This window comes from Tasmannia lanceolata, unplaced genomic scaffold (genome assembly GCF_043159265.1).
Source record: "Tasmannia lanceolata isolate RefF3 unplaced genomic scaffold, GAP_Taslan_0.1 ptg000054l, whole genome shotgun sequence".
Taxonomy (NCBI): Eukaryota; Viridiplantae; Streptophyta; class Magnoliopsida; order Canellales; family Winteraceae; genus Tasmannia; species Tasmannia lanceolata.
In genome coordinates this window covers 1,768,866-1,784,130 of record NW_027518731.1, presented here as the reverse complement: position 1 = coordinate 1,784,130, position 15,265 = coordinate 1,768,866, and the positions used below count along the sequence as shown (strand labels likewise).

Sequence of the window (15,265 nt, the reverse complement as noted above, 5' to 3'; positions counted from 1 at the left end):
GACGGAGATGGAGGAGTTACCACTGACCTTGATGGTTGCCGAAGAAGGAGGAGTTACCACAGACCTTGATGGTCGCCGGAGAAGGAGGACGGAGACGGAATGGTCGCCGGAGAAGGAAGCCCGAGGAAGGAGATAAGCCGTTGTTCTTGCGTTTTTTTTTGGGTTAAGAATACCCAGCGCGATAAACTTTCTCGAGAAACCTGAAATCCTACCAATTTGACGAGAAAATAAGAAGCGCCCTCGCGAGAAATTTTTTTTTCCACGTAATTATAATTACGTTCCATGTCAGATTTTTCACTTTCCTGAGAATACAAGTGAACACTCTAATTCGAGGTTTCTCAAGAAAATATGGGGGGTTTTCCTTCCCTTTCCTTTCTCGGGAAGGCAAGTGAACAGAGCTTATATGACCTGCCCTCATTTTCCACCTCGAGTTCTCCGAAAAAGACACAAACCCACATCCAATTTCATAAATCCAACAAAACCCATTTCCTAAAAATTTCCCCAAGCGCATGTTAGTGAAGACCATCTCCACAAGCTCCACAAATCCACATTGAATCTTCAGAAAAACACACACCCGCATCCAATTTCATGAACCCTACAAAACCCATCTCCTAAAATTTTCCCCACTGGCTTCCATCACATATTTTTCCTTCCCTTCTCTCCATGGTGTATGATACCAAGCACACCCCTTCCCAGCGCACGTTAGTGAAGACCTACACAAGCTCAATCATGAATCTTCAGAAAAACTCGAACCCACATCAAATTTCATGAATTCAAACAAAACCCACATCCCAAATCTATATTTAATCTTGAGAAAAACACAGACCCACATCCAATTTCTTGAATTCAAACAGAACCCACTTCCTAAATCTCCTCCATTTTTTCAACATCTTCAAAATGGATTTACACCTTCCTTATTCTTTTCTTCTCATCTCGTTTATGCTTTTCGCTTGCTTCGTGTCATGTTCTTCAGACAAATACATATCTGTAATAGGCGATCCAGGCATGAAGAGCCAAAACATCAGAGTTGCATTGGAAGCTTGGAATTTCTGCAACGAAGTTGGGCAGGAAGCACTCAACATGGGCAGCCCCAGATTAGCAGATTGTGCAGATTTGTACTGCCCGTTGATCACAGGTACAGAGCATCAACATTTTCTTTTGTCAAAATCTGAATACTTGCTCCCCAGTTCAATAAATAAATAAAGAAATAAAAATATACAGATTCACTTGATTTCCCTGGAAAAAGGTAAACAAGTGCAAAATCTTGTGTGGGAAATTCCCATCTGACAAAATAACACAATAAGGCGAAATAACAAAAAAATAAATAAAATCCGGCTAATAACACAATCAAAGGTAAAACGGAAGCAGCCACATGAATTATAAGAGAGCAACAGTACACAAAGAACACACACAAATTTACGTAGTTCCGCACAATGGCCTGCATCCACGGGTGAGATCACTTCTTCAGACAAGATAACAAAATTATAAAAGGGGTTAACACAAGGGCTTTTGGGAATTAACATAGGTGATGATGGGGTGGAAGGATTGGCTGGCCTATTGGGATGCTCGGTGCATACGTTTCCTCCTTCATATCTAGGCAGGGGCAGAGCCAGGAATTTACACTGGGGGGACTAATTTACACTTGCCTGCATTGGTCATTGGGATGGGGTGCGGGGCATGGCCACTAAACTAGCTAAGCATCCATGTACAGCCATGCACCATTAAAGAGATTTTGCAAGTCATTGGGGAGCCATGGCCCCCCTCATGCTATATGTGCCTCCGCCCTTGTATCTAGGATTGCTGTTGGGAGCAGGAAGACCTTAAAAGAACCAGTGGGACCCCATAATAGAAAGAATTGAAAGGATGATGGATACTTGGAAGAGGAACTTAGTCTCTTTGGGTGGTAGAATTACTCACCAAAGCTGTTCTAGCCAACATTTCGATTTACCAATTGTTCGTCTTCAAATGTCCTTTGAGTGTAAACGGATCGAGCAAATTCAAAGAGACTTTGTGGGGGTCAGATGAAAAGAAAAAAATTCATCTAGTTAGCTGGGAAGAAGTGGCGAAGCCAATTAAATCTGGAGGGCTCTGCATTAGAAAATTGAATGCAGTTAATGAAGCTCTTTTAGGGAAGTGGTTGTGGAGATTCAACAAAGAAAGTCAGAACCTTTGCGCGTGAATCATTGAAGGAAAATACGGGTCAAATTTGGGTCAATGGGTATCAGATGTAGATTCATACATAGTGGGGTCACCGTATGCAGGTGCGGAGGCACATATAGCATGAGGGGGGCCATGGTCCCCCCAATGACTATCAAAATCTCTTCTATGGTACATGGAATGCACATGCATGCTTGGATAGTTTAATGGCCATGGCCCCCCCAATGACCAATGCAAGCCGGTGTAAATTAGTCGGGCCCCCCCAAGTGTAAATTCCTAGCTCCGCCCCTGACCGTATGGAGGGATGTATTGGCCCTAAAGCAGAAATTTAACAAAGGTATAAGATTTTGTGTTTACAAGGGGGACATGATAAAATTTGGGGAGGACAAGTGGTGTGGGGAGAAGAACCCTTTCAAGGATGTATATCCAGAGTTGTATTCCGTGGGGGCATATAAAGGTGTGTTCATGAAAGAATGCTTCATAAGAGAAGGTGACAGCGTGTCTTGGAATCTAAGTTTTAAAAGAAACTTCTACGACAGAGAAGTGGATAGGGTAGCGAGTTTGACGGCAACTCTAGAAGATATCTATATTAAGAAGTTGGGGGAAGACACAAGGGTTTGGATCCGGGGCTCTTCTGGGACTTTCGACATCAAGCCATTCTACCATAAGATTGTTTTGAACTCTGCTCCCTCCCGGCTTGCTAGAGCATGGAGCATCCCTGCTCCTCCCAGGGTGTGTGCTTTTGGTTGGTCAGCTTTGCATGATAAAATCCTAACGGTGGATCACCTTCTCATTCGTCAGATGATGATTATTGATCATTGTGCTTTATGTGTGGAGGCAGATGGAGACTGTACATCATATCTTTATTCATTGCAAATTAGCCAAGTACATACGGAGCCAGATTTTAAAAAGGTTTGGGATATCATGGGTGTTTTTGGCGTCATTGTCAGATTTATTGGAGAGTTGGGTGCTAAAAAAAGAGTTGGGTGCTGGATCCATGGAGAAAGAAAGGCAAAATTCTTTGTAATGTATCATTGCTTGCCATTATATGATTTCTTTGGAAAGAGAAGAATGCTCGGGTTTTCAAGAGTGAAGTTAAAAGCCCTCATTTAATTGTTATGAAGATTATAGCTCTGACCATCTCATGGGTTAAGATCCTCCCTAAGTTTAGATTTGTATCGGCTTATGATTTGTGGCTGGGATTGTGTGAGATATGTTGCAGTGGTGAGCATTATCAGCCCATTTCCCTGAGATGGGATCCTCCTGAGCTAGGGAAGCTAAAGCTAAACTTTGATAGCTCCAGCTTGGGGAATCCGGGTCCTGCTCAGATTGGGGGACTTTTAAGAGATGACAGGGTAGTGACTTTTTGGGCTTTTTCTGGCCCCAATGGCATTTCTGACTCTAATGAGGCAAAGCTAAGAGTCGTGCTACAAGGCATCAGGCTTTTAGAAGCTCACACTCTTGATAGTGTGATAGTGGAAGGGGACTCCTCAAACGTGATAAGTTGGTTGAGGCGTAGTCTTTCTCCTCCTTGGCGGTTTGTGCAATGGGTTGATGAAATTAGAGATCCAGTCGAGGGATCTTCCACCTCTTTTCATCATGTTAGAAGCTCAACTAATTTGGAGGCCGACATGCTAGCTAGATTAGAGGTTCAAAGTTAATCTCTTGAGCTTTTTGATGTTCCGCCTCCTTGATGATCCTTTGTTGTATTTTTTGTTTTTTTGAAATTAAAAAAATGTAACAATCCTTTGTTGTATTTTTCCTTTTCTCTTTTCTGTTGTTGCTTTTTTTTATCTTGACCTCCTCAGAATGTCCTCACCTTTGTTTCTTCTTTGCCTTTTAATGAAATTCTTTATCATTCAAAAGAAAAAAAAAAAACGAAAAAAAAAAACAAAAAATGTTAACACAATCGCATCAACTCGTAACCCTCCTTATTCTTATGTTCTTTGACCTTCTTACGAGTTATTGTGAAAACAAAAATAGTAACGGATACATATCCATTTCGAGGGGGGATTCCCGCCATAATGAGCAGCCAGATTTTGAACCTGACTTTTGGACTTCTAGATGGAAGAATCTTGAAAAGTGGTAAACTAGGAAGTTGTAGATATTTTTGTGCTTTTTCCAACAAGTATAAGAACCTGTAAATTGGACAAGTGGTTAGAAAGTTATGACATATTTAGTAGACTGTGTACATGGTTTAAGGGTGATTGAGGGCATCCGTAGGGATTTGTCCCGCCTCTAAATGGGGTAGGGGATACTCTATGTCATAGAAAAAAAGAATTAGTAGACTGTGTCTGTGGGTTCCCAAACCAGTCAAGTTTTGTGACTTCCAAAACAATTTCTGATATGTAAGTCCCTAAGCTAGTTAGTGGAGAAGCTTTAACGAATTTTATCTCAGAGTCTTTCATTTAAAGGGATAGAAACCATATGTAGAAGGGGATTTTGGATTTTGATAAGCTTATGTTATTGATAATATATCAATTGGGTCGAGCATTGCTCCCAGTTTCTTTTTCTTCTCTTAGTTGTGCTCTTTTGTTCTAATTCCTTCTTCTTGCCTCTTAAGCACCCGTATTCGCCCCCTTACCCATGGCTCCTACAGTTATTGAAATGCAATTCAAACAACAAATGACTGGGACCCTTTTTTCTACCAGTATTTACAGAATCAATGACTACAAGACATGACCCATAATTGCTCCTAATCTTTTGTACATGAGACCCATATCATTCCTCCTCCCTTGGATTCAAGTTGTCCTCAAGGTGAAATTTAGGATATTACTCAATCAAGGTTGGTACCGCTCCCAAGTGGCATCATCTGATGGAGCACCACACCACTGCACCAACACCTCCGTGCCTGCCTTGTTCCCTTGCTTGATCATGTGTCGATCAAGGATGGCCATGGGCTAACTCTCCTTCAGTGAGAGGGGATATGTGTGAGTTGGGCTGCACACATACTCCAAGTTTCTTCTTAAGGAACGAAACATGGAAGACATTGTGAATCTTGACTCCAACTGACAAGTATAGCTTGTAGGCTGCAGCTCCAACACGTACTAATACCTTAAATGGCCAATAATACCTTGCTGATAGTTTGAGAGATCGCTGATCTTGTAGACTGCTGGTAAGGTTGTAAATGAAGAAAAGGTACCGACAGTAACCCTCACATTATCTCTACCAGAACAAACATGATAAGAAAAAAGCAACGATGTCAATCATATGCTTAGAAGCCTCTAAATCGATGATCCATAATGGGCCATAAGAACCAGAGGAGACATGATATACTGATGCAGAAGTACCTTAATGAGTAAGGGTGGAGGTAGACGTGGTAGAATGTTTCAGCTGAGTCATCATATGTCTTAGGCTCTCAAGTTCTTCTTTTGTAACAATAATCATCTCCTTAGAGGTGTTTTGGACCGATCGGATGCATTATGAGCTACCATTGAAGATGGATAGTGTTGGATGCACAACCTGCATGTGCTAGAACTTGGTTTTGTTATTTTTCCATCAATATATCCCAACTTTCCACAGCTTCCAATAATTGAGACCACTCCAAATAGTTGGTACCACAGTTACCAGGTCGGGAAACGGATATGTGAAACGAAACGTAAAACGGAAACGTGAAATTCGTGAAAAATTAAATGGGAAACGAGAAACGGGAAACGATAGAAAATCGCATGGGGAACGCGTTGGGAAATGTCTTGGGAAACGTAGATGAAACCAAAGGGAGACGAGAGTGAAACATACATGAAACCCCTAAGGGAGAGATTTTCGACTTTTCGAGCGAGAGAGGTGAGTGATTTTAGGGTTAGATGTTAACTTAAAAAGGTTGGAAATTTTTTTCCCTTAAAACGTAAGAAATTTTTTTATCAATTTGAATTAGGTAAAAATATTTCCCAAAAATACAAAAACAGTCATTCCGAAACGCATCTCCCAGGCGTTTTCCAGACATTTCCAACGTGTTTCCCAGACGTTTCACACGCGTTTCCCCAATTTTTAAATACCGTTTCGGAAACAAGTTTTCCACTTGCATCTAATGTTTCCGGTAATTGTGGTTAATACCATTCAACTTCATAGTCTTGATCTGTTAATGGAATATCGTCACCATGAACACCCATATGTGACACACGACCTCCTGACACACCTTTGGTGGTTGAAGTTGCATCACTAATACTGTTAACCTACATATTTCAGATGTTTATTCACATGCACTTGTGAAGACCTCTGAAAAATGCACTAAATCAGTGATTCACTATCACCTCATGAACAAAAATATAAAAACAATAGGTAGGACAGCAACATCCAATATTACTCTAATCAATATGAAATCAGCCGCATTAGGAAATAGCTCTAAGATAAATAGAAGCAGATTCAACCCATCAGCAATCCATTGAATTTCTCAGATTGGAATCAATTTGATTTTTTTTTAAAGATAAGAAAATAAATCAATGCGAATTGAAAATTTTCTCAGATTGGAATTAATTTGATGTTTGTATTTGCAAGATCAGAAAATAAATCAATGCATATTGAATATATTTTTTTTTGGAAACATAGCAATAGTTATGCTGAAACACCATTGATCAAATAAAACCAGATGGATGATCATCTGACAGTTCTGTCCATACAGCTTCTTATGTCAGCTGACGGATAAAGGGTGAGAAAACCTCTTCCTTTTAGTCTTGATCGGCATGACACCAACCTTGAGATCTCTTTTGAGCTCTGACACAAACTTGTAAATCTCTCAACTTATACTAGGGTTTCAAAAAGAGAAAAGAAAGAAAGACAGCGAGAAAGAAGAGATGGGAGAAAGTGGGAATTTGTGAAGTTTAGTCACACAATTTACTTAAATATCCTCAATAAGTGACTTGAGATGTACCCACTAAGGTTTTGAAATGTTGTGCTGGTCACTTATTTTAGTGAATTGGTGGTGGTTTTATTGCAGGGAGTGGTTTTTATATATGATTACTAAGATTTCTCCGTTTTTCCATTTTCTAATCTCTAATCTTCATAGTGTCTTGAAATTGATAATCTTTCTAAGAGTTTTACCAGATGGTTGTTTCCATTGAGGGGATTTGTTTATAGATTTGCACTTGTAAAGATATTACCATTTTCTCTATAATTCTTGTCATTCTCAATTTCTGATTGTCAGATTCTTTGGGGGGTCAGATCAATGATAAAAACTGTATAGTACATCAGAAGGTGGAGGAATCAGAAAATCGCCTAGGAGCGGGTGACAAGTTTCCAAATCCTTCTTTCAAACCATACACCGATCCCGACTTGTATGCTATGGAGAAGGAATTGTACCTGGCTTCCCTTTGCGAGGTGAGCAGTTCAACAGGGCCATGGCAGTTTTGGATGATTATGCTGAAAAATGGGAACTTTGATACCAAAAGTAATCTTTGTCCTGAAAACGGAAAGAGGATCAGTCCAATTGTCACAGACAGAAAATTCCCATGTTTTGGCGAAGGTTGTATGAATCAACCACTATTATATCACAATTGGTCAAGTGGTTACTCTTCTATGAAGCAAACAACATCTCTAGCTGGAAGCTTTTATGGTACATATGATCTCAATGCTGATATACATAAAGGCACAGGAAATAACTCCTACTTTTCGGTATCATGGGAGAAGAATTCCATCACAGGAAGTTGGGTTTTCTCTCACCTACTTAAGACATCATCAAAATATCCATGGCTTATGCTGTATCTTCGTTCCGATGCAGCAAAAGGATTTAATGGAGGTTATCATTATGATGGCCGTGGTATCATGACAAAGGTACTGATATTAGTTTTCTAATTGGGAAAAGGGAACCTAAGAGTTTGCATAGGTAGCTTACCTGTGCAAGCTGCTTACTGCCGGCCACCAGAAAAGTTTTCCGGAGAGTGGCTGGTATTGTTAATACCCTAAAGTTTCAAGTCGATCCGATGGCCGGATCGGGAGAACGAAGCTTCCAAAGTGAGTGGCAGTTTCTGTAAATTTTTTGAACTACCACAACTTTGAAATTCACAGAAACTGCCACTCACTTTGAAATCTTCGTTCTCCTGACCCGGCCGTCGGATCGACTTGAAACTTTAGGAGGTGATTCGTCGGTTGGAGAGGAACAAAATGATACCAGCCACTCACCGGAAAACTTCTCAGAGCGCTGGTGGTAAGCAGCTTGAATATGTAACCTACCCATGCAAACTCTTAGCTTCCCTTTTTCCTTTCCGGATTAATTGTCATTGTTTCTTCAACTTATCAAACTTATTTTGAATATAGTAATTTTTTGTTATTTCAGTTGCCGGAATCTCCAAATTTTAAGGTTAGATTGACACTCGATGTTAAGCGTGGTGGGGGTCGAAATAGCCAGTTTTATCTTGTCGATATCGGTAGCTGTTGGAAGAACAATGGTGATCCATGTGATGGTGATGTTTTAACAGATGTGACCCGATATAGTGAAATGATTATAAACCCAGAGACAACAAGCTGGTGCCGGCCGAATAACCTTGTGTCTTGCCCTCCATACCACATAAGTTTAACAGGAGAGAAGATATACAGGAATAATACATCTAAGTTTCCATATTCTGCATATCATCTCTATTGTGCCCCGGGAATTGCAGGGTATTTGGAGAAACCATTTGATATATGTGATCCATATAGCAATCCTCAAGCACAAGAGCTAGTTCAGATTCTGCCACATGCTGAGTGGGCTGTGCATGGTTATCCCGCGAAAAAGGGAGATGGTTGGATTGGGGATTCGAAGACATGGGAGCTAGATGTGGGGGCCCTCTCTAGTCGGTTATACTTTTACCAGGTGATTTGCATGGCCTTTACTGAAGCTTCGCTTTGAAAGTTTTATGTAAAAACTGATATGATATATCCATAGGGATTAGTCCCACCCTAAAATGGGCTGGGGTTACCCTATGTTATTAAAAAAAACTGATATATACGCAGATCACGGATATGGATACAGGCAATGACATGGAAACGGAAATGCGAAATTGCATTTTCCAAATTCTATGACACAGATATGCCACATGTGTCCCATACATGGGATGAGGCATAAGAATATGTGAGAATTTACAAGGGCAGGGTGTCAAAAACCTTGCCCATTTGATTTTTGATCTGCTTTGACCAGATCAAAAATCAATGGGCAGGGTTTTGACACCCTGCCCTTGTAATTTGGACGGTCGGCCACATATAAAAACTCAGAATATGTATAAATAAAAAGACATAAAACTTAACTATATTTAAGATGGAAGATGGAACTTATTGTAAATTTAAAAGAACATCTACAAGACTCACATGCTCAAAGTTATAATTGCAAGTAGGTGATATTAAAATGTAGAAACGCATTATAGTTTATTCGAATAGAATGACCTATGTTTCAAAATATAATAGTTATTTTGACCAACGTAAGTATATGATGTATTTGAGTATGGGTATTAGTATAGTAATTTTTCAGACATAGTATGTTGGGCCTGTACAAATATCTGGGTTTCATAGAATAAAGTAAGGAAAATGATATCGGCACAACAATGTTTTAATATCTGCACAAACACAGCTCGTCCTTTCTGTTTTAATTGTCTTCTGAGTGCTTTTGGGAACTTTAGTAACCTTTGACAGCTATTTAAATAATAAAAGACAAGATGAGTTAATGCCAATATCAAATCATTGTTGTGCTGATATCATTTCCTTAAAGTAATTGCCTTTTTCTATTTTCTTGATGTAAACAACATATCTTGTTTTCTGATTTTATGTACTATTCTTATATATGGACCACATATTAAATTTTTTAAATGGAAATATGTGAAGTTTCACATGCATTACTGTATATCATTCATTACCTTACATACAAAATCATTTCTACATGTTCATGTTGAATCAAGGTTTAAGAGCTTGAAAATAAAATTAGACTCAGTAAGGGCCCGAGCCAATCAACTCAAAATTCGATCATTCTTCCAAACAGCTTATATTTGGGCCAGAATTTTCAAAAAAATTGGTTCTTGGTTGACTTTTCCTATTATGTGGGTACTTGATCAAATTTTTTGAATTTTAGATCACTAAATTGAGTTTCCATGTACCCAAGTGAGTTTTAAACTTACTCAAGTTTCTAGATTCCATTTCTTAAAATTTCAAGCTCAAACCTATTACCCGACACTTAACCTGAGTTGTGTTGACTTGGCTAGTCTTTTGATCTCCATGATCAAGATTTAGAGATGCGTGAATTTATTTATATGCATATCATGGCTGTGTTCCTTTTAGTTTATTGCATTGTCATATTCAGGACTTCTGAATCTCAATTAACAAGTACATGTCATGGTCTAGGTGTAATTTTGTATTTTTTTGTGGTGATATTTCGTCATTTCTTGTACCAAATATAAAATTATTTTGATTATTTGACCTGGTGATACATTTGAATATTTGAATTATTTGCAACTTTACAAAGATGACAGCATGTTTCTGCTATTCAACAGGATCCGGGAACAAAACCAGCGACGAGATTATGGTCTTCGATCAATGTAGGTACAGAAATATATGTTAGCAACACTGTTGAGACTGCCGAATGGACTGTAAGTGATTTTGATGTTTTGATTCCTGAATCTGCTACTAAAGGTGGTGCATTGTAAGTTACAAAATGCCTTTTCCATGCAAACTTATCTCTCTATGCATGCACGGGTGCCCGAAGTTCACAATACCCAAATTATTGCAAAAATAATTCTTTACCATCATCGAAATCTCTACATATGATTATTGGAAGCCAAATTTTTTAGGTTGATGGTGATTGACCCACATGAGCTATTTTGTTGGCCAATCACAATAATAATGTCGAACAAATGTTATCTCCCAAGACCAGAAGGCATCAAACTTGCTCTTGCCAAAAAGCTACAGACATCAAAAGTAGGAGAGCAAAAAATCAAAACAAGCTATTTTATGACCTTGAGAATCTAGGAATCCGAAGATTATTGAAGCAAGTGTGGCTCCCTAATTTGAAGATTCATGCAAGCATGATTCTAAATGTCAATTGAAATTGACACAAAAAGGTCTACATGTTTTTATTTCCACCCCCACCAAAACAAAATCCTTCGGTCAGCATACAAGTGTGGCTTTCTAATTTGAAGATTCATGCAAGCGTGGTTCTAAGTGCTAGCGAAATTGACATGAAACAGTCGACATGTTTTTATTTCTATCTCCACAGAAATGACTCGTTGTATTTCTGAACAGTTTCATTTCAATATCAATATTGTTTTAAGTATAACAACTTACACAGATTCTCACCATACATTATAAATTCGTCAACACTTTTAACACTATGATGCTTCAACGACCTTCAAGAGCAGTAGAAAAGAGAGAACAAAATTCTCCCTTCTCTCAACCTCACTTGTGACCCTAAGTAGTAGATTCAAGAAATGGGTAGTCAGTGTACCCAATAACTGGATGAAGTGTGTAGAAAGTGTTTCTGTTGTACTTGTTAAGGGGTGCGTCAAGTTCAAATCTTCTTGGTAAATCTGGGTTGGCCAAGAAGAAGCGACCATATGCTACTAGATCTGCATAATTTTCAGCAATAGCTCTGTTCCCATCTTCTCTGTTATACCCACCAGCAGCAATAAAAGTCCCTTTGAAAGCTTTTCTCATGGGCAAAAGACTGTGGGGAGTTTCTGAAATCTTAACAATTGATGTTTTCATCCTCGGCTCGACCATGTGGACATAGAGAATTCCATATTTGTTCAGTGATTCGACCATGTAAAGGCCGAGAGCTTCGGGGTTTGAATCTCCTGACTCCATAAAAGTTGCGAAGGGGGAGAGGCGAATGCCGAGTCTGTGGGCTCCAATCTCGTTGGCCACGGCTTCAACTACTTCTAGAGCGAAGCGGCAACGGTTCTCTAGGCTTCCTCCATATTCATCGGTTCTGTCATTGACTTGGTCTTTCATGAATTGGTCGATGAGGTATCCGTGAGCGCCGTGGATCTCAACTCCATCAAAACCTGTGTATGAAAAATAGTTTTAGACAAGAGAATTGAAGAGAGAGGGAGAGAGATCTTTGATGTTAATCTATAAGCAGTCCTCGAAAGGAATTGCAGTTTAATTCTCATCTTTGAAACAAAAAACTAATGCTGCTCCCTCTAGTTTTCAGTAATCAAGTGGGAGCTTAAAATCACAGTCTATGATGATATTATACTAATCAATGTTTAAAACTCTAGTTCATTAATTGACTCGCTGTAGTAGACTCGGTTTTGGCCCTCCTATGTTAATAACGAAATCTGGTAACTCATCCAAGTTGATAAAAATCTCGCCGCATCAATTATGGAATTTATGTTTTAAAATTAGATACGGATAAAAAAAGCGGCCAAAGAAAATTCAAGTAGACTCGGTTGATGTGGTCATAATTTGAGAGTGAAGGAGTTTTGATTGACTTGGTAGGGCAATTCGCTGACTCAAATAAGAATTCATCTAAGGTAAAGAATGATATTTATCAGATTAAGGTTAGGATTATCAACTAACAAGGTGACCAAGAGAGATTGGACTACATATGAGGCAAAGGAGGGTGTGTTTTACAAGCTGTAACAAAAGAACAAATTACTATCTTGATTTCCAGAAAAATGCTTACCAGCTTCTATCGCATTCCTTGCAGCGAGTCTAAAATCATCGATGATCTGAGGGATTTCATCCGTCCTTAACCGTCGTGGGGGTGAGAACGTTGTTTCCTCTCCGTCGGCTCGAGGTTGGGGTGTCAATGGCTTGTCAGTAGAGGAGACTGGAGCTTGCCCGTTAGGCTGATAGCCTGAAATAAGAATTAGAGAAAATATCAAAGATTAACATGAGTTTTGCCTTAATATTCTAACCCGGCAATAGTAGAAAACAAATGGGTTTGTAGAAGAGGATAAGTTTCAGGCCAAAAATCACACTATGAATGATCCTAATTGTTCAATCAGTTGGCCTCAATGGATGATTAAAGCAAAAAAGGTTATTGGTTCACTTCAAATAGGCAACCGTTATGATTATCCGAATGGTGAAATATTTGGCCCATGTATTAAAAACTTCTAACTTTGGCTTTTCCGTATCTTGGCACATCTATGTTTGCCCCACAAATGAAATGACTCAAATCATTGTACACGTGAAGAATGGATATTGAGGCTGATTAGTAACATTGACATTGGCAATCTGTTGATGGACTATCCTTTCATAAATTGTACTAAAGAAGAAGTTTATAGATAGCCGGGATTTATACATACTAGAATTGGAGACTCTCCCAACGTTCCAAATCTGGCAAAAGAAGATGCCTCCCTTCTCATGAACAGCATTCACGATAGGTTTCCAAGCTTCAACCTGCTCTTTCGTCCAAATACCAGGTGTCTCTGGGTACCTGTAAACAGTAAGCAAGAAATTAAGCATAATGATCATGTATCGATCCAGGCCCACCCATGTTATATAGTGGGGCAGCTTTTGTTTTATCCACACTCTTCAATCTTCATCCCATAGGCCGTATGGTGGATCTCCAGTGGCCTAAAAATCTCATCAAATGGACAATCCAGTATACAGATGGACGGTAGATCAATCAATATGGGGCCGACCCGCCTCTAAATCTGTGAACATTAAGCCAACCTGTCTATCCCTTTTTTCCATATTGGGCTGGGTTGGGTTCGGGTTAGCCGTTAGCCTAGGGTAAAAAAAGATAACCAAAAAACAAAAAACAACATAACCCTAAATTTGGGTTCTCTTTTCACGTTTGGTTTGTGTTGGGTTGCACCCAAAATTAAATTGGGTTCTCTTTTCCCAACCCATCCCAGGCCAAAATTGGGTTGAACACATTGGGTTGGGGTTGAGCCCGAGCCAAGTTGCACCCCTAGGATGAATGGATGATTTACCAAATATGTATATGGTACCAACATGAAACGATTGAGGGGTGTGTCAATATCAGCTAATAAAAAAGAGTAGGTGAGTGCAAATCTCAGTTAATATTACCCTTGGGCAGTATCAGAAACTCCTGTGGCTTCAGCAATTAAAAGACCCCCTTTGGTAGTCCGCTGAGAATAATACAAGATGGCATGTGGTTGAGGCACATTCCCGTATGATCTCTGCCTTGTCAATGGTGCCAATACTACTCTGCCAAATTCCCAAAAAAGAACAACAGATAAGCGGGTATGAAGTTTCCTACTATTATTAACACATGAAAAGAGATGACTTTAACCAATCCTATTCAGTTTTGACTCTGAGAGATCTTGAATTCATGATAGCATCCCTCCAATTAACCATAATTATATAATTTCCCTCTAAATCATTGAAAGAAAAGGTTTTCTCAAGAAAAGAATTTCCAGTACGAAAAGTTTTTCTTGCAATCCAAACAGGGAGAGAAGACAAAATAAAGTGTGTGGAAATATAATTACACTTTTTTCATTGGGCGACTGATATTGGCACCACCATGTTTTAATAATTGCACAAACTCAACTTGTCTTTTCTTTTTTAATTTACAAGTACTTTAAGACATTCTCTAATACAGTACTGAGGAATTAACAATCCGAACTTCTTTTTTTCAATGGAATGGAATGGAATGAAAATTTTCATGGATTTTTTTTTCACGATAATTACCTGTGGGAAAGTTGGAATTTTCCCATCATGTATGTAGTAAGAAGAGGAATTTTTTCCATTGTTGCTATCTCTCTCTCTCTCTCTCTCAACCCTGAACTTTAGCCTTTAGGACGCTAGGAAGGGCATTTTATAGAGCGCGGGAATGAAAGAGCAGCTAATATACCCTTACAGTTCACCTAAATATCGAAACTACCCCTAAGTTTAGTGTACCTGTAGTGCCCTTACCATTCATAGGTGGACTTAGGATTTTTAGGCATTTCAAAAAGGGCAAAGGAAGACCTTTTATATTGGCAAACCAAACAAGAGAGAAGGAGTCAAAAGACGCCACCCCAGTATGAAATGATCAATTGAATTGGGGCTCGTAAAGAAGACGTGATGTCGAGGAGCCGCCGGGCCCACTAGCTTTTGTCGAAAGATCCCTTTTAAGTTTGGAGAGGTTTTGAGAGGTTTTGCTAACGGGAGCATTCGAAATTTGAATTTTGCAATTATTTTACGCGTCCTTTCAGACTTTTACTCATATTTTGACAAAACATGTGTAAAACTCAATTTC

The 15,265-nt window shown here is 39.1% G+C and overlaps 2 protein-coding genes across 2 annotated transcripts; one reads left to right on the top strand and one right to left on the bottom strand.

The window, feature by feature from the left end:
- The first annotated feature begins 436 nt into the window (after positions 1–436).
- LOC143864693 (uncharacterized) lies at positions 437–10,859 on the top strand. The gene is made up of 4 exons (XM_077375459.1): positions 437–1,135; positions 7,298–7,923; positions 8,426–8,941; positions 10,605–10,859. Exons 1-4 carry the CDS (start codon positions 898–900, stop codon positions 10,755–10,757), a joined length of 1,533 nt encoding a protein of 510 aa, XP_077231574.1. The 5' UTR covers positions 437–897; the 3' UTR covers positions 10,758–10,859.
- LOC143864694 (12-oxophytodienoate reductase 2-like) lies at positions 10,608–14,799 on the bottom strand. Its single transcript, XM_077375460.1, has 5 exons — positions 14,716–14,799; positions 14,092–14,232; positions 13,362–13,492; positions 12,737–12,910; positions 10,608–12,113 (listed from the first exon to the last, which is right to left on the bottom strand). The coding sequence occupies exons 1-5, from the start codon at positions 14,772–14,774 to the stop codon at positions 11,518–11,520; spliced, it is 1,101 nt and encodes a 366-aa protein (XP_077231575.1). The 5' UTR covers positions 14,775–14,799; the 3' UTR covers positions 10,608–11,517.
- Between the last annotated feature and the right edge of the window lie 466 nt (positions 14,800–15,265).

Excerpts from the sequence above, each read along its gene's own strand:
- LOC143864693 (XM_077375459.1), top strand. The coding sequence starts at position 898 with ATGGATTTACACCTTCCTTATTCTTTTCTTCTCATCTCGTTTATGCTT. Across the intron at positions 7,924-8,425 it reads GCCGTGGTATCATGACAAAG|TTGCCGGAATCTCCAAATTT; the intron begins GTACTGATATTA and ends TTGTTATTTCAG. Across the intron at positions 8,942-10,604 it reads GTCGGTTATACTTTTACCAG|GATCCGGGAACAAAACCAGC; the intron begins GTGATTTGCATG and ends GCTATTCAACAG.
- LOC143864694 (XM_077375460.1), bottom strand. The coding sequence starts at position 14,774 with ATGGAAAAAATTCCTCTTCTTACTACATACATGATGGGAAAATTCCAA. Across the intron at positions 14,233-14,715 it reads AAATTCCAACTTTCCCACAG|AGTAGTATTGGCACCATTGA; the intron begins GTAATTATCGTG and ends GGAATTTGGCAG. Across the intron at positions 12,911-13,361 it reads TGGGAGAGTCTCCAATTCTA|GCTATCAGCCTAACGGGCAA; the intron begins GTATGTATAAAT and ends TTCTTATTTCAG.